General features: G+C 42.2%; 1 protein-coding gene across 1 annotated transcript in view; it reads right to left on the minus strand.

The window, feature by feature from the left end:
- The window catches only part of MAP4 (microtubule associated protein 4), a 104,143-nt gene that overhangs the window by 59,325 nt on the left and 19,187 nt on the right, over positions 1–25,631 (minus strand). Inside the window, 2 exon segments of the mRNA XM_040994382.1 lie at positions 4,580–4,648; positions 10,394–10,635. Of these exon segments, the coding sequence (XP_040850316.1) occupies positions 4,580–4,648; positions 10,394–10,616 (292 nt within the window). The 5' untranslated portion in view covers positions 10,617–10,635.

Raw genomic sequence — 25,631 nt, forward strand, 5'->3', positions numbered from 1 at the left:
TAATAACCAATATGCCATGAAAACTGGTTTTTGGAATAACTTCTTGTTTCCCTCTGTCAACTCTAGCTTACTAGGTGTTACTGAACAGCAAGAGTTAACTGAGCTTCTAAATTCTTACAGAATCTGGATAAAATAAAGTTAACACTAAGAAGGAAAGATATATAAATAAATAAATAGGTGTTTGACCAAAAGTAACAAGTCTACAGTTACACCACTGCTATGAGTGAAACATAAGCTTGTCAGACTGAGGACACAGACCTCGAGAGCCTTTATTTACCCAATCAGTGATTAGACATACTCTACTTTAATAATTGAGACTCAACCAAAATCCAGTCTATAAAGTGTTAATTTAAGATGTTTATTAGTATAATTTATTCAGCACAATGATCACATTAAAATGTCCCAACATACAAAGTGTGGAAGTCTAAATCACAAAAATACAAACTTAGGTGTATGAACAAAGTTATAAAAATATTATTTAAAAACAAAGTTTTCAACATTGGGCCAAAAACAATAAGTAAGAAAGATAAACGTGCATAACAGAAACACCCACTCCACAGTACTGTCTAGCATAGCTGCCTTACCAGTGACATCCTGGGCCACTCAAAGGTGACCATCATGGCAATACAGCATTTCATCGTGGGACTGGCTGCTTCATATGGAACTATATACGAAACATTACATTGATTTCTTCAAAATAAAATATTCAAGTGAAACAAAAGGATCTAACAATACATATCAACTTCTGGTTGCTGATAGGAAATTTTAACAATACCATAAACTCAAAAAAAAATTATTTGGAACAAAAAAATTCAAATAACAATAAACAACCAAACGGAAATAAAAGTGGAATAAACAAACCTTAACCATGAAGTATGAATGTGTTCCAAAAAGCTTCACCCAGGCTTCTCCTTCCTGTCACTTAGGCCACAGGGAAGCAATAGGAAGATATCAAATGCCAACAGTTTCAAAAGCTACTTGGTCCCCAAAATAGCATATTAAACAACTGCACACCAAAGGGAATGATTTGTGTTTTATTTGTTGGTGTCTTCTCCTACAGTAGGAGTTTTCTTATTTTATCAGTTGCTTAGAAGATAAGCAAAAACCCTCCTATAGCATGTTTCCTCAAAGGCCTTCTTGTAAAATCCAGAGAAGGAACTCTTGGCAAAGACGTCTACCCTCACCTTCAGATCCCCAAAGACAAAAGGCTTCCGAAATTCCAAAAGTCACTACAGGTACGCAATTAAAATGTTTTTGACAGTCTAATTCTACAACTTAAATGTAATTTTATGACAGAGGATCTAAAATAATTTGTATTTCAAAATCTTCCTCGAAACATGAACCAATTACTGATTATTTCTTTTAATATAGAACATCATTACCATGGAGGTTGTTTAAAAAAAAAAAGCCTGCATAATCAACAAAATAGGAAGTTTAAGAGTATTTCATTTCCAGACCTTAAATGCACTGCGTTGAAAATTCAATGAAAGCCTATCACTGTAATGGTTTCCAATGGCTCTGTATTTTTAAGCAGTTTGATAATAAGAGGGAGAGTAAGAAACAAATACTGAGGCAATCCTCATAAAGGATGAACAGGAATGCCAACACTCATGATAAAGGACTTTACAAAGAGAACAACCAATTCCACTGACATACTACATAAAAAGGCCACTTCAGAGTTCAGAGGTACTAACACTGAATAAAATTCAAGCCCAGTCAGAAAATCATTTCCCAACAGAAGCCAATTAAATTGGTTATGATTATTAAATGTGTTGCAATTTCCTTTTACACTGGCATTGTTGCACAAAGCTCTTTTTAAATCTGTACCAACATCCCAACATTCTACTATATGATCCAAGAACATCATAACTTACATCTATTTTCTTTAATTTCTCAACTGTCATGATTAGTTACTGCCATTGAAAAATCCATATACAATGATAAAGTTGCCAAATTTTCAGGCAAACCAAAGCCCAGACAGATAATAATTTTGGCCCACCTTGCAAATCACAAAAGATGATTTAACTTGAAGAAATAAATTTCCAGCTTTAATTAGTTATTCTAAATTAGGAAACTAAATTAATTGAAATAGCTATCATTAATCTTGCTGTAGTAGGCTGGAGAGAAACCCAGGAAACTTACAAGACTAATTTTCTCTAAAAGCAAGCCTGCCAAGGGGAAAATGAGAAAGAAGGAAAAGAAATTCAATGCAGTACTGGTGGCCTCCACCCCTTTATGAAGCACATGTTCTCATTTGGTGTTATAGTATCCTGATTTATACTGAGGATTCAAAAATCACAAGAAAAAAGGCAACTGAAATGCTGAAATTAAAGAAAAAATGAGAGTGGGTTAAATGAGAAAATGAATTTTAAAAGAGCAAAACATAAAAGACATTAGGTGATCTTATATAAAAATACTAAAAATAAAGAATTCATGGTGCATTTTGTGTTCACAAAAGGAAAAGGGGTTCCATTAAGCCCTGAAGACACAAGAAGAAGCAGGTGGTTTGCTCAGGCATCAGCAGAAACAGGCCCCGAAGAACTACCCTCAGCTTCTTCTATACCGTGTCCAGGAAGGAAAAGCAAAGCTCTGCAAAATGCTGAAGGTTTTAGAAGTGTAACGGTGCTTAGGAAAGATCACTGGTCTGGTGATGGCAGGAGCCCCAGTGCTGAGACACACTCTAGGCTTCTAGGAGGAGAAAAACAGAAAGGGAGGAAGAAGCAGGAAGGGGAAAGAGAGGGCAGAAAAAGCACAGGTCATTAGTAAACAGCAAGGTCAACATCACAAGATGCTCACAAATGTTTTGTATGCATTAGTAGCTTCTCTGTTCTCGGGGCTACAGATAACATTTGGAGTGAAACAGAAATAGGAATTTTCAAAATAGCACCTAGCTAGTTACCCATTCCAGTTAGTGAGGGTCATATTAGATAGAATAAAGTCATATTATGCTAAAAAAAACATGCGCTTTGCTTCACCCCTTTTGAATCCCACCCCATCCTCCATTAATCATGCACATTTTGAATAAAATACCTGCTTTACTGCAATTAAGAAGTCAAAATGCAGAACCCAAATAACCCAGGTAGGCAAACTGGATTCCACCTAGGGGTGGACAGATGTGCGGACCTGCTCTCATAATGCCACGGAGCAGAAATGGGGAAGATCTTCTCAGCACAGAGAATAAAGGGCCAGGCAACATGCTTTCCTCATTCTTTTTTGTCTACACCATTAAGACCTGGCAGCGGCGACTGACTGCTGCACAGAGTCTGAGCCTGCTGCATTCAGTCCTGACATCCTGCTGGAGTAGTGTTGACAGCTGGTTCCTTCCCAGATGAAAATGGCACCCACTTCCTTCCTCCCTTCTGCTTCACCATGTAATACTCCTACATTCTTATGTGACACAGTGCAGTACTTCAACATGCACAGAGTATAAACTGATCACAGCAGGCAATCAACATTTCCACCCCCCCCCTCTGGAGCCTACTGTCTCCTCTTCCTGGCACCCACTCTTTCAAGCAATCATCTAATCAAACTGATCTCTTCCAACCTTCCTTCCCCCTAATATTGCCATTTGGTTAAAGAAAGCTGATTCAAATGATACTCATTCAAAAACAAATTCATATTCAATTCTCTTCTTTAATCATCTTTAATCAAGTGCATATCTGCATACTTTTTAAAAAGCAATCCACAAAAACAGCTTTGCTTTCAAAATGTACACCATCTGGTCATTGCTACCCATGAATAATATTACCAAAGACATATAAAAACATCAATTCACAAAGCCTGAAGATAAAGTGGTATTCCTAGTTTTCAAAGTTAAAGGACATGTAATCCAAGAGTTTGCTAATGAGGATGCTAATGTCACTGCTTAAAACTAAGACAAGCAATAGAACATCATCAATAAAGCTGAGCTACCAATAAATACCCAGTACTTCCTAGGGCCAAAGAACGAGGGAAAAGTCCAGGAACATCTGTTATTGCTAACACAATGCTTTCTGGAAGCCTGAGAAACCAAGACAGCCTAAAGAGGTTTGAGGTAAGACTTTTCATGGCTGAGCTATGCAAACATGAAGAGAAATAAAAAATCCTACACTTGCGTGAAACAAATACTACACCCTAGTTCAGAACTCTACCACAAACAACAGTGTGCTTGATCATTACAAGGCAACTCACTTGGTCAACAGTGGTAGCCCGAATACATCTACAAGTTAAACCCAGTTATTTATAAAAAGACAACAGGTGACTCTCACATAGGCTACAGGTTGTAGACGACAAATGTCTCCCATATCCTATCAATGAAGACTTCACAAAGTTCACAGGAAACTTGATGAACTACATGTGAATTTCAAAACCTTTTTGCACCAAATGAACATAAGTAATTTTAAGACAGATCAAGCTTTTGTGTGGCACAACTTTAACAAATATGAAAGGATTATCACAGGAAGCTCACTTTCCTCTTCACTGTAGGAGGTTCCACGTGACCAATAACCTCAGGAATAACTTGTGTTTTCCATCAGCAACCCTCCCAAAGGAGCTTATGAAGGGTCCACCCACATACCTGGGGAATCCCAGGACCACTTACCTGTGGTGACATTCGCTCCTAGTCCATGATCACCGTTGGCCAGTACTGTTGCTTTAGAAGATGGAGAACCTGCAGCAGTCACAAAGAATAATTACCTACTGTGACAGACAGATGAAAAGCACAGCCAACTTCTGCCTTCCTAGTGGAACTGCTGTCACTCTTCATAGCTTAAAGCACACGAAAACAACCAGGAACTTAAAGATTCAATAAAAGGTAACAGAGGGGGGTTGGTGTAGGGATGCAGTAGCTAGGCCACAGCTTGTGAGCCACCATCCCAAGTGAGTGCCAAGCCAGCTCCACTGCTGATATACAACTCACCGCTAAAACACTTGGGACAGTGCCAAGAGCCCTGCCACGCACATGCCAGACCTGCATGGAGTTCTGGAGAAAGGGCCAGTCAGTGTAATACAACTCAACCAGCCAGCTTGTAAACTGGAACTCATAATCTGTGGGGGTTTTTTTTAAAAGAATTATTTATTTTTATTTAAAAGACAGATTTACAGAGAGGAAGAGATACAGAAAGAAATTTCTTCCATCTGCACACTCACTCCCTGAACGACCACAACGGCCAGAGACAAGTCAATCCAAAGCAGGAGCCTCTTTCAGGTCTCCCACACGGGTGCAGGGTCCCAAGGCTTTGGGCCATCCCTGACTGCTTTAACAGGCCACAAGCAGGGAGCTGGACAGGAAGTGGAGCAGCTGGGACATGAACTGACACCCATATGGGATCCCGGCATGTGCAAGGCCAGGACTTTAGTCACTAGGCTACTGCACCAGGCCTTAACCCTTAACCCTTAATTTTTATAACCTTTATAACTCCTTAACTATCAGCTTAATACTTCCACCTTTTAGAACTTAATCGTCGTGTCAGAAACCTGGGTGCATCCTAAGATCCTACCCATTTGTACATGGTGCCATGAAGGCACCATCCCCTACCTCACACAGGAGGGTGAAAAGTTGGAGAGGCACCTCTCTACCATAGATGATACTTAGAGGTACCACTTTCTGTTTCTCTTTGCCTATTCATGATGGATATTTCTCTGTGAGAGGAAGCCCAGATTTGTGCATGAATGTCTGCTTATTCACTCACTCCTGCTCCTTTCATGCACATTACTAGTCTCTGCTTAGAACCTTTATCTCTGTGAAAGACAAAAACCTGAACTGGAAATTAATATGTGCATTGCCTGGCCAGCCAATGTTTCACCTCCCTATTACTCTTTCAAATTAATTAGCAACTTCATAAAAAGGAATCTCAGAACCAGAATAGAATCATTAATGCCCATATTGCCAAAGCTCTGTTATGCTTCACTGCATAAAGAACCCTTCCTAAAAGCACACTTACGTTTAGTAAGTTGTCAGAGGTTACCATTAAGTTCAGCAAGGCCATAATCAAGCACCACAGGTTTAGCAACTGAATTCAAACTAAATGCCTCAAAGACCGGCAGTGTAGATGACTGCCTAACCACTCCCACGCGCTGGACTCCAGGCAACTGCCTTACTCTGACACTGAGGACCACACGGGGTCAGCAGCAGCACTTTTAGAACAGCAGGTTTCCTTTCCTTGCAAAGGTATGCTAACAAGGCAGTTAGGTCTCCTCAAATGACTGAGGACACTGGCCATCTTGTTATGATGTGTCTGCCATCCTTTCACTTACTTTCTGTGATGAAGTGAAACGATAAGGATTTTGGTGCTTGATTTTTTTGGTCTATTTTGATTTTGGGGCTATTTTTCAACTGGATTGTTTGGGTTTCCTATTAGAGATTAATTCTAAGTATCAGAGATTTTTTAACTAAAACACTTATCCATTTAAAAGAGTTACACGCACACACACACACACACACACACACACACACACACACACACACAGATATCTTTGGTTTACTCCCCAATTAGCAGCTAAGGGCCAGAGCTGAGTTGGTCCAAACACAAAAGCTTTTCCAAGTCTCCCAGTGGGTGCAGTGGTCCAAGGTCTTGTGCCATTTTTTGCTGCTTTCCCAGGACATAAACAGGGAGGTGGATGGGAAATTGAGAATGTATGAAACATAGAAACTTAACTTGCTATGCCACAATACCTGCCTCAACATTAGCCTTTTATCAAATGAGCTTCACAAATATTTTCTTCCAGTGTTAAACTTACAAGTTATTGATTTTAGACCCAGCACGATAGCCTAGTGGCTGAAGATCTCGCCTTGTACATGCTGGGATCACATATGGGTGCCATTTCATATGGTACCTGCTCTACTTCCCATCCAGCTCCCTGCTTGTGCTCTGGGAAAGCAGTAGAGAACAGCCTAAGTCCGTGGGACCCTGCAGCCACGTGGGAGACCCAGAAGTTCCAGCCTCCTGACTTTGGATTGACACAGTTCCAGTCGTTTCAGTCTCTTGGGGAGTGAATCAGCAGATGGAAGATCTTTGTCTCTCTTCCTCTCTGTATATCTGCCTTTCCAATCAAAATAGATAAATCTTTAAAAAAATTTTTTTGGGCCCGGCGCAGTGGTGCAAATGGTTAAGGTCCTCGCCTAGCATGCCCGGGATCCCATATGGGCACTGGTTCTATCCCGGCAGCCCCGCTTCCCTTCCAGCTCCCTGCCTGTGGCCCGGGAAAGCAGTCGAGGATGGCCCAAAGCTTTGGGACCCTCACCCACGTGGGAGACCCGGAAGAGGCTCCCGGCTTCGGATCGGCATAGTATCGGCCATTGCGCTCACTTGGGGAGTGAATCATTGGATGGAAGATCTTCCTCTCTGTCTCTCCTCTCTGTATATCCGCCTTTCCAATAATAATAAATTTTTAAGATGGATGAAGATGGCCAACTGAGACATGTGTGACAGAATCAGCATACTAACACAGAAATGCTTGAAAAAGCTCAAGATTGTTTAAAATAATCAAGTAATAAAAGAATTAGGAATCAAGAAGAGAAGCTCCAGTGCATGAGAAATTAGGATCAACAAGGAAGCATTATCACACCACATTATATTTCAACAGGCAGCACTGCTGAATCACCAAAGAAAACTAACACCCCAAGAGTATCACATTCAAAGAGAACAAATATCACCGAAGCCAACAATGCAGACATTGCAAATAAATTCTTTTGACAGATTTGTTTATTTTGAAAAACTTACACAGAGGCCAAGTCTTTGATCAGCTGGTTCACTATCCACATGTTCGCAAAGGGAATGGGATGCTGACATCACTACAAGCAGTTCCACTTGCAATATCACAACTCCAATCCCACAAATAAAATGTTTAAAAAGAAAACATCAGGATCTGGTGCTGTGGCATACCAGGTGAAGCCTGCAATACCAGATCCCCATATGTGCACCAAATCAGGTCCTGCCTGCTCCATTTCCAACACAGCTGCCTGAGTTGTCTGAAAAACAGTGGATGACAGTCCAAGTCCTATGGGAAAGACGTTTTTGAGTTGACGTCCTTGGCTGCAGCCTGGTTCAGCCCCAGCTGCTGAGAGCATTTGCAGAGTGAAGCAAAAGATAACAGAATTCACTGGGTCCACCTTGGTAGCCTAGTTGCTAAAGCCCTCGCCTTGCACACTCTGGGATCCCATATGGGCACAGGTTTGGGTCCTGGTTGCTCCACTTTCCATCTACTTCCCTTCTTGTGACCTGGGAAAGCAGTGGAGAATGGCCCAAAGCCTTGGAACCCAGCACCCATGTGCTAGACCGAGAAGAAGTTCCAGGCTCCTGCCTTATGATAAACTCAGCTCTGGCCATTCTGGCCAATCGGGGAGTGAACCAGTAATGAAAGATCTTTCTCCGTCTCTCCTCTCTGTATTTCTAATAAAATTTCACCAAAAAGATGCTGTATCATGTCCTCTCACTAAGTTCCCAAGAAAGAAGATCCTCCTCAACTCATGAAAAATTTCTCCTGGTACATATACCTCTTAAAAATCAGCACAGATTTCCAAAACTAATAACATTTGTCTAAATTACTCAAATCCAAAAGCTTTTTAAAATCTAACCCCTTCTCTTCAAAAGACTGGAGATTCTTTCCCACGGCTCACAAATTTGTCAAAAGGGAATAACTAAGACGTTGTGAGAAAGCATCACAGTAAATCAGTTACAGGATTGGGACATGGGGACCTACAGAAAATTCATCATAGTCAAGTACAACACTGCCCTCTACTGTACCATTAGGCAGGCTACAAGACTTGGCCATGAAAAGGCCAGGCTACAAATTCTTTTTTTTTTTTTAAAGATTTATTATTTATTTTTATTACAAAGTCAGATATATACAGAGAGGAGGAGAGACAGAGAGGAAGATCTTCGTCCAATGATTCACTCCCCAAGTAACCGCAATGGCCGATGCTGTGCCGATCCAAAGCCGGGAACCAGGAACCTCTTCCAGGTCTCCCACGTGGTGCAGAGTCCTAAAGCTTTGGGCCGTCCTCAACTGCACTCCCAGGCCACAAGAAGGGGGCTGGATGAGAAGTGGGGCTGCTGGGATTAGAACCGGCGCCCATATGGGATCCCAGCGCGTTCAAGGCCAGGTCTTTAGCCGCTAGGCCACGCTGCTGGGCTCCAGGCTAGAAATTCTGAATATCTAGTTACCATCTTTCCAGTAGTATTTTAAGGCCTTTCCCCTAGACTTATGTTTTTAGCCACTGACCCAAGTGTACCTAAGAGCAGGCATCTGAAATACAGAGACTAATTTGATGGTTAGTACAAGCATCCCATAATGAAGTCCTTGCTGCTATACTTTCAATCCTGCTTCCTGCTAATGGGTATTGTCGGAGGCAGCAGCTGATGGCTCCAGTACCAGGGTTCCTGCCACCTTCACGGGGGATGCAGATTGAGTTCTGAGCTCCTGGCATATGCCTGTCCCAACTCTAGCTGTTATAGGTATATGAGAAGTAAACAAATAGGAAATTCATCAAACCTTTCATTTTTAGAAAGTATTTCCCCCAAAAGATTCTAATTTAGAAAAAAAAAAAAAGGTAGAACAAGTATGAACAGACAGGTAATTTTAGTAAAACCATGCAAACTATAGGAAACAGTCAAACAAAAATGAAGCTCCAAGCTTCAAGCTCAGGAATATTTTAGCACAGGCCATAGCAGCCATTGGAGGAGTGAACAAGCAAATGAAACATTTCTTTCTTTCTCTCTCTCCTACACACACACACAACTGCCTTTCAAATAAATAATCTTAAAGAAGGAGAAGATATGCAGCCAGTGCCATGGTGCAGTACACTCAGGTTCTGCCTACAGCACCAGCATCCCACACGGCTGCTCCACTTGTGACCCAGCCCCCTGCTTACAGCCTGGGAAAGCATTAAGTCCCTGGGTCCCTGTGTCCACACAGGAAACCCAAAAGAAGCTCCTGGCTCTCAGCTTTGGACTAGCCCAGCTCTGGCCATAGCAGTCATTTGGGAAGTGAACCAGCAGGCGGAAAATCTCTGCCTCTTCCTCAGGAATTCTGACTTCCAAGTAATAAATCTTTAAAAAAAAAAAAACAAAACAGCATACTACATGATAGCTGAAATGTTACACCAGAATAACCTTAGAGTTAAAACTAACCTACAGCTTCATAACCAACACTCAACTACAGTGAGATTTACGTCCTCGAAGCCTAAAAAATTCAAGTAAAGAAAAAGTTACCAGTGAACACTAAAAATTGAGCCAACTAAACTATTGTGAGATTTAGTTCCTTGAAGCCTAACAAATTCAAGTAAAAAGAAAGTTACCAGTGAACACCAAAAATTCAGCTTGGTTTCTTCATGGTTCCCAAGATAATGACCCAAAGCATAAGCTTCTGTTTCCCAAACACACCCATGTATACCCAATGTGGCTGAAACACTTACCTTCAACCTGGTTAGTATCTGAGCAGGCCTTCTTCTTCGACTCTGAGTTCCCTGTTTTCTCATCAACATCCAGGAGAGGAATATAGTCTGTTTTTGCAACAGTTTCTCCCACAACATCTTCATAGGGCTCTGCCTCCAGCGTGGCAATAAAGTCTCGCTTTATCTCCCCCTCAACCTCCGGAGATGGCTCTGTGAGTGCATCTGCCAGACTGAGGTCAGCCATTCTGCAGCACTGCAAAGGCCTGTTCCAGAGAAACAAAGGTGTTTATATGATGAATGCTGCCAAAGGAACATTCCTACAAAGAATCAAACTCTGAAGGTTCAGAGCTAATATTCCCACATTTGAAAAATAAGCTCAGAAATAGTCTTACCCAAGAAAATCCAGTGTTATTTTTTCTAACGCATCTAATGTGCACACAAAATGTCGTTTTTGCCCTTTTCATTAACAATAAGGTGCAAAAAAAACCCACATAACTTACCCCCAAAATTAAAGCCAGTAAAGACTCCAATCAACTCTTTAAATTTCAAATCATACACCATTTCAACTACCTCATAGCTTCTGTTCCTTTATATATCATCTGCCAGAGCAACTTTTTAAGCAATATACAGAGGTCAAAGTAGAATATTTCCATTAAAATAGTTATATTAGTATCAAGCAAGTGAAGAACTTTTTCTTGTTTTTTCTCCCTCCCCTACTTTTTTTCCTTGAAAATTTATCTCCAGAGGAAAGGAAGATACACAGTGAAAGACAAAGAGAAAGGTCTTCTGTCTGCGTCTGCTGGTTCACTTCCCACGTGGCTGCAATGGCCAAAGCTGCGCCCATCTGAAGCCAGAATCATTTGAAGTGATTTAATAATCATATCATTTATGTTTAGTTATATATATTTTACTGGCAAAAGAATATAACAGCATTATTTTCGAATCTGGACATTCAGGAAAGTCTCACTGACCACTACATATACTATTCCTCTTCTGCACATGAGGACAAGAAGTTAACTTTCAGTGGGTTTGCAATGGGAGCAGATGTTTGGCCTAGTCCTGGGGTTGCCTATGCCCTACATCAGAGAACTCAGTTTGATTCCTGGCTTTGGCTGCCGAGGCCAGCTTTCCGCTAGCTCAGACTCCAACAGCCAGCAATGATGGCTCAGGTAATTGAGTTTCTGCCACCTCTGTGGGAGGCCAGGATAGTGTTTCTGGTTCCTGGTTATAGTCTTGCCAGCCTCAGCTGTTGTGGGCGTTTAGAGAGTGAATCAGTAGACAGGAGTGCTGTCTGCCTTTTGCTCCCTCTGAAACAAGCACATTTAAAAAGAGAAAGAAAGAAAAGTGGATTTATAAGTAGAAGGCAAGAGAATCTAAAAGCTGGGTACAGAAGCCTCTGTGATTCATGAAGCACTAGTTTAATCTGACACTCACTATGCCCTTGACTGAGTCACCTTCCGGAACCGAGTTCCTTAATTTGTAAAATGAGACTGTTATGTTTAGTGACTCCCAAGGTTAATTACATTGCAGATACTTACAACTCAGTTTCATCATTCAGTTGAATATAAATAAACTTCATACAGATCCTCAATACAGACGCATAGGATTTTCCAGCAATAACTTGGCTCTGGCATGTTAAAAGGCAAAGGCTTTTTGATAAAATCAAACTCACCATGCCCTGTTTGAATCAATCGGACTGGAGCTTTAAAAACTCCACCCAGTTTTGGCTAGCATCAAAGGAGACTCAGTATCACTGTACCAGAAAATAAATCCCATATTATTATTTAACAAGGCACCGAGAGAACACACAGTTTTCAAGCACAGTAGTTTGGACATCTGATCCTTCGTTATAACCATGTCTGAGGCAAAACTACCTGATGAGAAAGAATTGAAACGAGGTGAAGTAATACAAGAGGAAGTTGAATGACCTCACGATGATGAAGCATGTAACAGGATCTTGGCCTGGTGGCTAAATCGCTATTAATAGTCACATGTTCATAAATAGTAAATAGGAATATGTTCTCTTGTGTATGATTTCCTTTAGACAGATCATAACATTTGAAATTATTAAACTAAAAATAGCTTCCAGGTCTCTACAGATTACATGATATTCGTATTTAATTAGTTTTTGACAATTTTTTAAGCTCCAGGAATGCCTCTTGAAAACTAAAGATCAGTCTGGGTCCAGCCTAATAGCCTAGTGGCTAAATACTGGCCTTACACACAGGAATCCCATATGGGCAACGATTTGTGCCCCCACTGCTCCATTTCCCATCCAGCTCCCTGCCTGTGGCAGGGGAAAGCAGCTGAGTATGGCACAAAGCCTTGGGACCCTGCACCCGCATGGAAGACACAAAAGCTCCTGGTCCTGATAGGCTCAGCTCCAGCCGTGGCAGCCACCTGGGGAGTAAACCAGTGCACGGAAGATCTTTCTCTATATAGCTCCTTCTCTCTGTAAATCCTGCTTTCAATAAAAATGAACAACTCTTTAAAAAAGAGAGAGAAAGAGATAAAACTAAATCAGGTTCTCTGGCTCATTCTGGCTGGCAAGAAATCAGCCATTTAGTTTACAATTAATTTGCTCCAGCCTCTTTCCCCACCTAAGTGACCACTTGAAGAGAGTTGCTATGGATGTAAAGTGGAAAGAAAAAAATCAAGAAAATTCAAGAACAGAAGCTGCTTCCCACAATCAGATTCACTTTTTCCAACACTCACTGGGAATTTCACAGCCTTTTTACTTGATAGGCAGAATTTCTGTGAGAGAGATCTTCCAAACATTGGTCCAACCACCAAATGGCTACTTATGACCAGAGCTGGGCTATTCCAAAGCCAAGAGCCAGTCAGGAGTTACTTCTGGGTCTCTACACACATGCAGTGGCCAATGACTAGGGGCCATCCTTTGCTTTCCTAGGCCATTAGCTGGTAGCTCTTAGCCAGATTTTCAACACAGTTCATCTGTAGGAGTCATCAGACTCTCTTCAAAAATATATAATCTTGAGACCAGCATTGTGCAAAGGGTAAAGCCACTGCATGTGACATAGGCATCCCATATGGACATCTGTCTGTGTCCCAGCTGCTCCACTTCCAGTTCATCTCCGTGCTAATGCTTGGGCTCCTGTCACACGTGTAGAAGAAATAGAAAAAGCTCCCGCCTCCAATCTGGCCCATCCTGGCCATGTGCCCATTTAGCGAGTGAACCAGCAGATACAAGAGCTCTATCTCTCTGGAATTCTATCAAATAAATAGACATAAGAGAGAGAAGGGGAGGAGGGAGGGAGGAAGGGAGGGAGGGAGGGAGGGGGGAGGGAGGGAGGGAGGGAGGGAGGGAGGGAGGGAGGGAGGGAGGGAAGGAAGGAAGAAAGGATGGAAGGAAGGTAGGCAGGCAGTTAGGCAGGCAGGCAGGCTGGAAGGAGACCTAAAAGAAAAAGGAGGTAGTGTTAGGGTCCATGCAGTGGATGTGGGGGACACAGAAGGTGTGAAGAGTATTGTTCCATTGCAGGCAGGGCTGCAGGGAACTTCCCACTGTTTGGCAGGGCCCCGAGGACCTCTCTGCAGCCACCTGAATGCAACTCCACCTTCTTTTGCATGGACACCGGACCACCCTGCCAGGGAATTCCAATCCTTCCAAGCATTGTTTGCTACTGTGGGGCTGGCCTTTTGCTCAGTGTGAGCCCGGAGGTTAATGTAGGTGATAGCATCTTGCAAAGGGGCCTTCTACTATTCCTACTGTCTTGGTTGTCCCCATTGACCTTATGCTAATCAAGGGACCTATATTTAGGCTTTCATTCTTTCCTCATTTTTTAGATTCCCCTTTTCTTTGTGATACAAGATTGGGTTGTAGGGTAAGAATTGTAGCAGGAACTTCTATTGTTTCTGGGTAAAACTAATGGCAGAATTATCCTTAGAAATTCCCAACTTGACCATGACGTAAAAAGTCTGAGCCAAAGTTTGACTGATTTTGTATAAATAAAGCGGACAGCTTTCCTGCATTGTCCACTATGATCATGAAATCATAGTGGTCCGTCTTTCTTTCCTCTTTGCGCCTCCATCCACGCACCCTTCGCAAGTTCGGAACTCAGCTGGAGCAGGACTCCGGCAATGTAGTGCAGTGCAAAGTCAAGCATGGCATCCTTCAAAATGTCATCTCCTGTCCTTGATAGAAAAAAAATTATCTGTGACCTGGATTAGCTTAGAGACAAAATCATGACTTGTAACACTGCTTCTCTGAGACAAATACATTCTAATCTGCAAATAATTAATTTCATGGATAAAAATTCTAATTATTACTAAAGGTTAGAGCCTGCTCACAATGTTCACTTCAATTTTCTTCACTGTATCTTGGTCTTTCAGTAGTAGTATGGGAGTAATAGGCCACACACAACTGCACTGATTACGTAGGCTAATATTTTCATCTATGTATCTTTTTTTCTTAAATGACTGTAACAATTGCGGACAATCAAGAAGCCAATACCAAGCTGCTATTCCAGGACATTATTGAGAATGTGAGAGCCAAAATGCAATGCTCATTTCTCAAGGTTAGAAATAAGCCAGGGGGAGTAGCTGTCCAGCAAGGGAACTCACCCATATTCCCTCTGCCGGCTCCGCTCCCTCCCTTCCTGGTTCTCTAGCATGCTGGTTGGGCGCTGCGGTCCCTTCCGGTACAGGCAACCTCACCTTGGCAATGTGTATTGTGCACTGGTTTTTGTCACGACCGAACCTGGCTCGACCCACACGCTGTTCCGGTGCTCGGATTTGCCAGTGGATGACGTGAACTGATTCAGCCTGGTCTGCCCCCACCCAAGCCAAATGTATGCCAGTGGGTAACTTTCCATAGCCTGTTCTGGGCTATTTCCTATCATGCTTCTTGCGCGTACCTGCCAGGTCTGTGTCCTGCCAGAGGAGTTGCCCAAGCTCCTCCATCAGAACCTCTCCCAATGCCAGATTTAGCGCATACCAGGGAGTCTGTGAGCCAGCCCTACTCAGTCTACCTCCTGTCCTAGCAGGAACAGTGGCTTTTCCTGACTGGCCTTTAACCCAAACTGATTCTTGCTGTTGGATGTTTCAGCCCAGCCATGGCTTGTCCAAAACCACATATAGGTCACACATGGCTCAGTAGGGGTGAGGAAAATAATGGAAAATAGTGGGCTCCTCCCTCTTGGGTTACCACTCCCACGCAAGGGCACGAACACTAGGACAGGGGCTGGGGTGGCTAGACAGAGGCACCCAGCAACATCCGTGAGGGCTGGATAGTTGAGCTAGTTAGATGGAACTAAGCTTTAATACACATTGACATGTACAAGAGTCGAACTGGATGTGGGACAGACTGGAATCGTCTGCTACACATACTGGCAAACCAGGGTAGGGGGCCCTGGTGGGGGTTATTGTGGATCGCTCCAACTATGCTGCAGCTCCCACTGGTTTATGTGAGGGCCGAGTATGTGCTGGGCAGAACCAGGCTGGACTGCAACACCCATTGATTCCAGTGGAAGTCGGGAGTGAAAACAGAACCAACCCAGCTGATTGGGGCGATGGACTGTACCGGGCCCTGCACTTGCTAGTACATACAAGAATCTGGTCTGGGAACACCGCAGACAAAGTTTCTTTGGGGATATCCCCAATCAAAATGCTGGACTTAGAACCCTAACCATGAAAAGACAGAAGACAGAAGCCAATCAACCTCCTCAGCTATATGTTGGCAGTGAAATAATGGGCAAATGGAGACTCTATGATGGACTATGTCAATCAATGGATTCTTCAATGATCTCATCATGCTTGGAGTGGTGAGACTGGCAGCGATTCATAACTGGTGAACTACTGAAACCACTTGAGCAAGTATCTCAAAGCATGCCCCACATCCAGGACCTGGCATGGGTGGGAAACTGGGTGGGGCTTCTCCCTCAATATCCCCCTTTACCTCAGATACATGAAGGAAACAATACGGAAATAAGTCTTACCCACTTTCCTATAGCCCTTGAACCTTTTTACCCTAATTAACTATGTAAAGATTGTCAAATATTTAATAAAAGATGAAAAAAAAATTTTTTTAATTCCACATATAGTTCTCAAAACAAAGGTTTCCTATTACCATCCCCCATTTTAGTGAAACCTGTCCTCTACATATGAAAACACTATGTGCACACATGTCCACATATACAAATATTTGAATTGAAAGGATAAAAGCCTAGCCAGCTTGCTTGCTTACTCACTACCAGGACTATACAGGCAGTTTGTGATAGGTCCTGTTTCATGCATTTTCTGTTTGTAAACAGTCATCTGCCCGCTACATTCCTGCCAAAGTGAACTTCAAATCTATTTCTGCAGGAAGAGTAATCTGTACTACAGACTTCCCACTGTTAGCCATGTGACATAGATAACATGTCTACTGAAGTCTGGCAATGTCTGGACCAAGACATCACAATGACACAGCAGTTACATTGCAACCAATCCTCACAGAAATCTTTTTACAAAGCTCAATTAAAAATAAAGCAAATCTTAAGACAATGCTCAACAGCAAAACTCTCAAAAAACTGAAAAATGGAAAGTACGTTTTTAAAACTATTATAGATCCCACTTCCCTGCCCTCCAACTAATTAACATGGAAAACACTGGGAGTTTGCCTACATACAAAGTTATCCAAAATACCAGGTCAAATGATCAACAATCCAATCCCCTTACCTGAACATAAAAACAAAAATGAGAACAGGAGGAAAAGAGAAAAACTTATAAATTAGGTTACGATTAAGGATTAGGCTGACAGGAGCTGAGAATGCCAGGAACAGAAGCAGAAAAATAAAATGAACAAGACCTTGCCATTTCTGCATTTCTTCTTTTACCTGACAACAACATCGCCATATTATAAAGTTCTATCACCTGCACAATCAGCACCACCACTACACTCAGTCACATGGGACCATCTCCCATTTTACAAACCTGCTACCTATATGCTCCCACTCTATACCTGTTAATACTGTTCTCTGCACTTTAAATTCCTTCTCGTTGCCCCTAGTCTGAGTTCAACCTCAGCTTGTCACCAACCACGTATCACCTTTTCTGTGATTGGTTTTTTTAAGATTTTTTTTTAAAGATTTATTTATTTAGCTTAGCAGCTAAAGTCCTCGCCTTGCACATGCTGGGATCCCATATGGGCGCCGGTTCTAATCCCGGCAGCCCCACCTCCCATCCAGCTCCCTGCTTGTGGCCTGGGAAAGCAGTTGAAGATGGCCCAAAACCTTGGGATCCTGCACCCGTGTGGGAGACCTAGAAGAGCTCCTGACTCCTGGCTTCGAATTGGCGCAGCTCCAGCCATTGTGGCCACTTGGGGAGTGAACCATCGGATGGTCTCTCCTCCTCTCTGTATATCCACCTTTCCAATAAAAAATAAATAAAGCTTTAAGAAATAAAAGATTCAAGGTGAAGGGCTGGGCCCGGTGCAGTAGCCTAACAGCTAAAGTCCTCACTTTGCACACACCAAGGTCCCATACAAGAGCCAGTTCTAATCCCAGCTGCTACACTTCCCATCAAGCTCCCTACTTGTGGCCCGGGAGAGCAGTCAAGAATGGCCCAAAGTCTTAGGACCCTGTACCCATGTGCAAGATCTGGAAGCAGGTCTGGACTCCTTGCTTCAGATCGGCTCACCTTTAGTTGTTGCGGCCACTTGAGGAGTCAATCAACAGACAGAAGAGCTTCCTCTCTGTCTCTCCTCCTTTCTATAAATCTAACTTTACAACAAAATTAAATACATCTTTTAAAAAAAAGGTGAAAGGCCATGAATGTCATTTTATTTCTTCAACTTTCCAAAAATAGCCTATGCCATAGCAATCCTGTTGTCTATAATTACAGAAAGAATGCCAACAGGGAGTAACCATTCAACCTGCCTTTCCATTTGGTCATCTTATCATTAAGGCACAGCTATAAAAATATCCTTCCCTGCTTTGAGAAAATGATAACACCATAATGTGATGTAGAAACAGATTGATTCAAGAGCCTGGAGCGATAATCTAACGACTAGGTACCTCCACCGTGATCCTGTGACAGTGGATTGAAATGTGACTTTCCAATTTAAAAAAAAAAAGTGTAGAAGAAAAAAGGCAGAGGAACAGAGCTGCTAAGTGATAGAGTTGAATCAATCTCAGTTTTTACATGTTGATTCCTTTTTTTAAATTTTATGCTACTATTCCAGAGCCCTGGATTTCCCCACTTCCGCATTTTCCCATCCTGATTGATTTGCCCCATATTTTTACAACAGTGCAGCCCTTCATAGGCAGTCACAATTCTATCAGTCTGTTATTTATACAAGTTGATTCTGAAGTGTATACACAATTCAAACTCAAAGTATTAATTAACAATCCACATGTTTTAGGTGTACTTAAATATTTAGAAAGAGTTAAGAGACAGAGCTGTTTCATCCTCTGGTTCACTCCTCATCTTCTGCTGCATTCCCAAATATTAACAGCAAGCTGAATCACAGGCAAAGCATCTGGGACTTGAGCTGGTGCCCATAGGGGATGCCAGCAAAGGTGATTACTTGGTCCATTATTGCCACACACCCAGCTGTTGTATTAATCTATCCAATCCATTCAATACAGATTTCTAACAGTGGTTACATAACCTGGCAGCTAACACACTGGTTAAGATGTCAAGATACCCAGGTCCAGACTTGGCGTGGTAGCCTAGCGGCTCACATAGAACACACCAGGATCCCATATGGGCGCCGATTCTAACCCCGGCAGCCCCACTTCCCATCCAGCTCCCTGCCTGCAGTGTGTAAAACCAGTCAAAGCCTTGGGATCCTGTACTGGCACAGGAGACCTGAAGGAGGCCCCAGATCCACACAGCACCAGCCCCTTGCGGCCACTTGGGGGGTGAATCGGAAGATATTTCTCTCTGTGTCTCCTCCTCTCTGTACATATGACTTTTCAATAAAAATAAAAATAAATCTTTAAGAAAATAAAAAAGAGAGTGCTAGTTTGAACCCCGGCTGCTCTACTTCCAATCCAACTCCCTGCTAATGCATCTTGCAAAGCAGAAAACATGGCTCTAGTACTTGGTTAGCTGCACCCACATGGAAGTGGCTTCAGGCTAGCCACTACAGTCATGCAGAGAGTAAATAAACAAATGGAAGATCTCCCCTCTCTCCCTCTCATTTTCCCTTTAACTCTTTCAAATACTTAAAAATGTCAGGAATGCAAAGGGAATTAAGGCAAATCCTTTATGATATACCATGCTCAGTTAACTGACATATGAGACAAAAAAAAAAAAAAACAATTCAGTGCCCATAAAATCACCTGAGCAACATAAGTCTCAGCAAACAGACCATACAGTGCACTGGAGAAGACATTTTCTCTTTCAGCACACATGCAAATTTTTTTCATGATTGTCTTCTTTTCATTTGAAAGGCAGATTTTGCAGAGATCTTCAGTCCTCTAGTTCATTCCCCAAATGGTCTCAATAGCCAGAGCTGAGCTAAGCTGGAGCCAAGATACAGGAGATTCTTCCAAAGTCTCACATGGTTGCAGGAGCCCAAGGACTTGAGGCATCTTCCATGGCTTTCTCAGGCCATAAGGGAATTGCTTGGAAGTGGCGCAGCCAGACCCCGAAGTGGCAACTATATGGGATGCTGGCACTTGCCGACAGATAAGTGGTTTAATAAACCAGCAACATCAAAATACCGTGTTTTAAATAATGTTAATGAATATATACTAAGACAAGGAAAACCTCAAAATTTTAAAATCATTATTAATAATCTATATCCATGAACTAAGTAAGTTAAAAACAAGTATCTGGATGGGAAGTGGAACATCCAGGACATAAAACAGCACCATATGGGATCCTGGTGGTTCCAAGGTAAGGATTTAGTCACTAGGCTACCACTCCTGGCCCGATAACATACTTCTAATACCAAGAGAAGACAAGAAACATAATGAAAAATTATAAGCAAAACTGAGTTAAAAGCTCAGATTTCTTTAAAGAATTGGCTGTTGGGGCTGGGGAAAGGGTTGGCACCATGGTGTGGCATGTTACGTTTCTGTCTCCAACACTAGCATCCTATATCGGACACTTAGCCATGTCCCAGATGCTCTGCTTCCAAGTTACCTTCCTGCTTATTGCCGGGGAAAGCAGCAAAGGACACCTCAAGTCCTTGGGACTCTGTGCCCATGTGACAGACCTGGAGTAAGCTCCTGGTTCCTGGCTTCAGGTTAGCTACAGCCTTCCAGGCTATTTGGAGAGTGAACCAGCAGATTTAAGACCCTTGTCTCGCTCACTTGCTCTCTTTCCTTATCTGTGACTGCCTCCTAAATCTTTTTTTTTTTTTTTCTAAATAGGCTGCTTGGGCACAGCACAGTAACCTAGTGGCTAAGTCCTCACTCTGCATGCGCCAAGATCCCATATGGGTGCCAATTCTAGTCCTGGCAGCCCCACTTTCTATTCAGCTCCCTGCTTGTGCCCTGGGAAAGCAGCTATGGACCCAAAGCCTTGGGACCCAGCACAGGTGTGGGAGACTTGGAGGGAGCTCCTGGCTCCTGGGTTTGGATTGGCTTAGCTATGACTGTTGCAGCCACCTGGGGAGTGAATCAGTGGATGGAAGAGCCTCTCTTTCTGTCTGTCCTTCTCTCTATAAATCTGACTTTCCACACTTGATCTTAGCCAAAAAGCCGAGAAGCGATAAATCTTTCAAATTAAAATAAATTTTCAAAAAATTAAAATTTAAAATAGCTACTTAAGTTTTGTGACCCATTAGTATCTGTCACAAATATAGGCTTTACCCATCACCAGTATTTTATTATGCATGAATTTCAATTATAGTGGTTTTATTAAGTAACACTATACCCCAACACAGTTTATGTTTTAGGTGCCAAAGTTCATTAACTGTGAATATATATAAACTACTGAATTGGCTGCCAGCACCTCTACTTACAAATAACCATATAACTACTAAATGCACTGATCATGCCACTTTGAAAACCTCCTGTGACTGGTTGCATCTAATATTTAATTGATAGGCATATAGCAAAGCATGGGGATGTGTCAACTCATCTTCCAGTGGTAAGTGCATGGGATAGTTCACAAAAATGAACAACTGGAGGCCAGCACAGTAGCCTGGCAGCTACAAGTCCTCACCCTGCACATGTCAGGATCCCATATGGGCACAGGCACTTATCCTAGCAGCCCCGTTTCCCATCCAGCTCCCTGCTCGCGGCCTGGGAAAGCAGTCAAGGATAGTCCAAAGCCGTGGGACCTGGAAGAAGCTGGCTCCTGGCTTTGGATGGAGTCAGATCTGGCCATTGTGGATGCTTTGGGAGTGAATCAATGGATGGAAGATCTTCCTCTCTGTCTCTCCATCTCTCTGTATATCTGACAGTGTCAGGTAGCCATCCCCCATCCCAGGGTGCTAAGACAGTTGGGGGGCTGAGTGTGGCTTCTCCCCTTATCCTCTTCCTTTTCCCAGACACAGGAAGGAATAAAAGAGAATATGCAAATAATGGTCTCATTCACATTCCTGTAGCCCTTGGCCCTTTGCACCCTAATCAGCAATGTAAAAATCATCAAAACACTGTATTTTGCTAACTATAACTGAGAAAATAAAAAGAAGTTATTAAAAATTTTTAAATAAATCTTTAAAAGAATGAACAATTGTAAATGGAAACAAGACAACAAAGATCAAGCTTCAGGAGAAAACCAAAAGTAACACTGGAAGCTAATATTCAAATGGAATGGAATAGAGTTAAACAAGAAAGAATCACTGTGTGGGAATGTTGATTCTGCCACCATTCAAAGACCGGATATGCAGCCAAAAGATTTAAGGAAAGTGAACTTATTGACATAACTGAGGAGAGTGGTTTCCTGAAAAAGTTGAAGATGTCCCAGAGGAAATGATGTTGGCAAGACATTTACTGCAAAAAGAACTCTGAAGAGAGCAGTGTTCCCTGGCAGCATGGCTGAGCCACATCTCATTCTGATCATGTTGGAGACCTGGAATGAGCCCAGGCTTCAACCTGCTCCAGATCTAGCTGTGGACATCTTGGAGGAGTAAACCAGCAGATGCAACGTCTCTCTCACATTCTTTCATTGTCTCCATAACATTCCTTCAAAAAAATAAATCTTAAAAGAAAAACAACTCCTCCTCTTCCTCAGGCTGGCATTGTGGTGTAAGGCGTTAAGCCACAGCATGGAATGCCAGCCTCCCATGAGTGTGGTTCATATCGCCTCTCCTCCACTTCTCATTCAGCTCCATGCTAACGCACCTGGAAGGTGGTGAACAGCCCAAGTGCTGGTATCCCTGCCACCAATGCACGAATTGACATGGACTACAAGTTCCCACTAAATATTTTTTTTTAAAAAATTATATATTTTTATTGGAAAGTCAGATAAACAGAGAGGGGGAGAGACAAAAATCTTTTGTCCATTGACTCACTCCCAAAGCATCCCCAATGGCTAGCCAGGGCTGAGCCAATCCGAACCCAGCACCCAGAGCCTCCTCTGGGTTTCCCATGCAAGTACAGATTCCCAAAGTTTTCAGCCATCCTCAGCTGTTTTCCCAGGCCACAAGCAGGGATCTGGATGGGAACCAGCAGCCATGTGGGATATCAGTGTATACAAGGCAAGAACTTTAGCCCCCAGCTACAGTGCCAGGCCCAAATCTATTTTAATGTAAGTTTCTTTTTACTATTTTTTGAGAGGCAGAAAATCAAACCCTCATCTTTTCATTTACTCTCCAAAGGCCTACAACCATCATGACTAGACCAGATGAAGCCAGGAACCTCATCCAGGTGTCCCATTTGGGTGACAGGGAGCCAAATAAGCCAACACCACATTGCCTCATAAGATTCACTACTATATAAAGTAAGTGTCCAAATCACTGTTTCACTGTCTTAAACATCAAATACTCACCTCCCAGCTAGACACCGAGTTCTCCCTCATATTATGAATTCCAGATGGAGAGCAAGCTTAAATGTGGAGGAGAAAACAGTAAATCCTCCAAATAACATGTTGAAGTTTTTCACGATCAGGAAGGAAAGGAAGAAATGAAGGAGACATAATGAAGACAGGGATAAGAAGGGAAAAAGAACAAAACAGAACAAAAATTCCCCTAATCAGCACCTCTCACATTATCACATTAGAGGAATGTATCAGCATCTTCTAACAACACTGAGGAGACAACACAGTAGTGTAATGCTTTAAGACCTGCTATTTCAACCTGAATTTTGGTACACAAATCATTTAGTGAAGTTTAAGATAGAAAACTCAAATATATAATAAAATCAAGAGCCTCATTTGCTGGGTACCCTTTCTGTAAGTGATCATCAATACAGACTCCAAGAAAATAAAAAATGAATCCAGTACCCTAGGAAAGCCACAAGATCCAAGAACAGCACCATTAGCCAATAAGGAGAAATGAAATCCTAAGATGATACACTAGATGTAAAAGCAACTCTATTCAAAATTAACCTTTCAATAACCAGCACAATTTAAAAAGCTGAATGACTTTAACATGTTATGAAGATGGAATCTGAACAAAAAAGCATTTAAATATGGGTGTGGAAGCAATTTACTCAAAAGAGAACCACAGAAAACAGTGTTGCTTCAAATACAATGCAAACTGAACAGTGGCATTATGTTGAACTAACCATGCATTTCAGAAAATAACATTCACCAAATTTACTAATATACAATGAATCCATGAAGAAGCGTATGTTTTGTACTTACATAAAAAAAAAAGTATAATGTATCACAGAAAGGGGTGGGGAGGAGATGAGGAAGGATGGTGATGAATTCAATTCAAAGACTTTGCTGAGTCCCCACTTAATCTTAAGTGGGCAGAAAGCAGTGAGAACTTTGCCTCTTCACTGAAATGCTTCTCTATTGGTCTGAAACTCCACATGCATTGACCTTTAAGAGACAGTGTAAGGTTTGTCTGTTCTCGCTTCTGCTAGTGGGCTGATAGACTGAACATGGGTGGATAATCACTGAGGCTCCCATTCTGCCTGTGTTCATTATTCCACTGTATTTTCCATACAAGCACTAAGAAAATTGTGCAACAGATGCATTTTTAATCACTAAAAAAAATTACAAGGCATTAGTAGATAAAAAGAGTTTAAATTACAAATGAAAGCATGATGTGAAAGGAGGTGGGACCCTCATAAACAGAGCAAGCACCAAAGAGCTACTTAAACTGACAAACTAAATCCCATCCAAGAAAACAGAAATTCTGAGTAATTGCAAATACAAAAAGCAATATAAGCAAAGAAGAATGATTTGTGGAGGGACATGGCCGAGAAAGCCACCCTGGTCCTTCTCCCTGAGTACTCAGAGATAACACTTCGTACATCTCTTCTGGCAAGGTTCTTATCAACGCTTTGTAAGCTTGGCAACAAGTCTATTTCAAGAGATCCTCCTCGCTGGTACTACTGCTGTAAAACTGTCAAAAGTAAAAAAAAAAAAAAAAAGTTAATGGAAAAAAAAATAAGATATTTGCATGCTACATGCTACTTTTCTTTTTTTATTGGAAAGGCGGATATACAGAGAGGAGAGACAGAGAGGAAGATCTTCCGTCCGATGGGTTCACTCCCCAAGTGAGCGCAACGGCCGAAGCTATGCCGATCCTAAGCCAGGAGCCTCTTCCAGGTCTCCCACGCAAGTGCAAGTTCCCAAAGCTTTGGGCCGTCCTCGACTGCTCTCCCGGGTCACAGGCAGGGAGCTGGAAGGGAAGTGGGGCTGCCGGGATAGAACCGGCGCCCATATGGGATCCCAGGCGTGCAAGGCGAGGACCTTAACCACTTGCGCCACCGCGCCGGGCCCTACATGCTACTTTTAAAAGCAAAAAGTATTATCCTGATATTTGTTTCAAGACCACAAAAACTCAGCAAGATGCTGTACAGTATCAAATTCTACCCTAAATATTAACACACCAAAAAAAAAAAAACCACAAAAATATATTTACAAAAAAAGCTGTGAAAAATCGAAGACACCCATTCAAAATGTTATGTTTAACATTAGCAATTAAATAATGTGTCACTCTAATACCCTCTTCAGTATTTAAGAATTATTTTTAAAGTATTTCGTAAGTATATCATACAGAGCTCATGTTAGTAATCATTTTTTAAAAGATTTACTTATATCCATTTGAAAGGCAGAATTACACAAAGAGGAGAGACAAAAAGATTATTTCCTATCCACTGACTCACTCCCCGGCTGGCTGAAATGGCCAGAGCTGAGCTGATCCAAAGCCAGAGCCAGGAGCTTCTTCCAGGTCTCCCATTTG

This window comes from Ochotona curzoniae, unplaced genomic scaffold, assembly GCF_017591425.1.
Source record: "Ochotona curzoniae isolate NIBS_2020 unplaced genomic scaffold, NIBS_Ocur_1.0 contig_908, whole genome shotgun sequence".
NCBI classification, from domain to species: Eukaryota; Metazoa; Chordata; class Mammalia; order Lagomorpha; family Ochotonidae; genus Ochotona; species Ochotona curzoniae.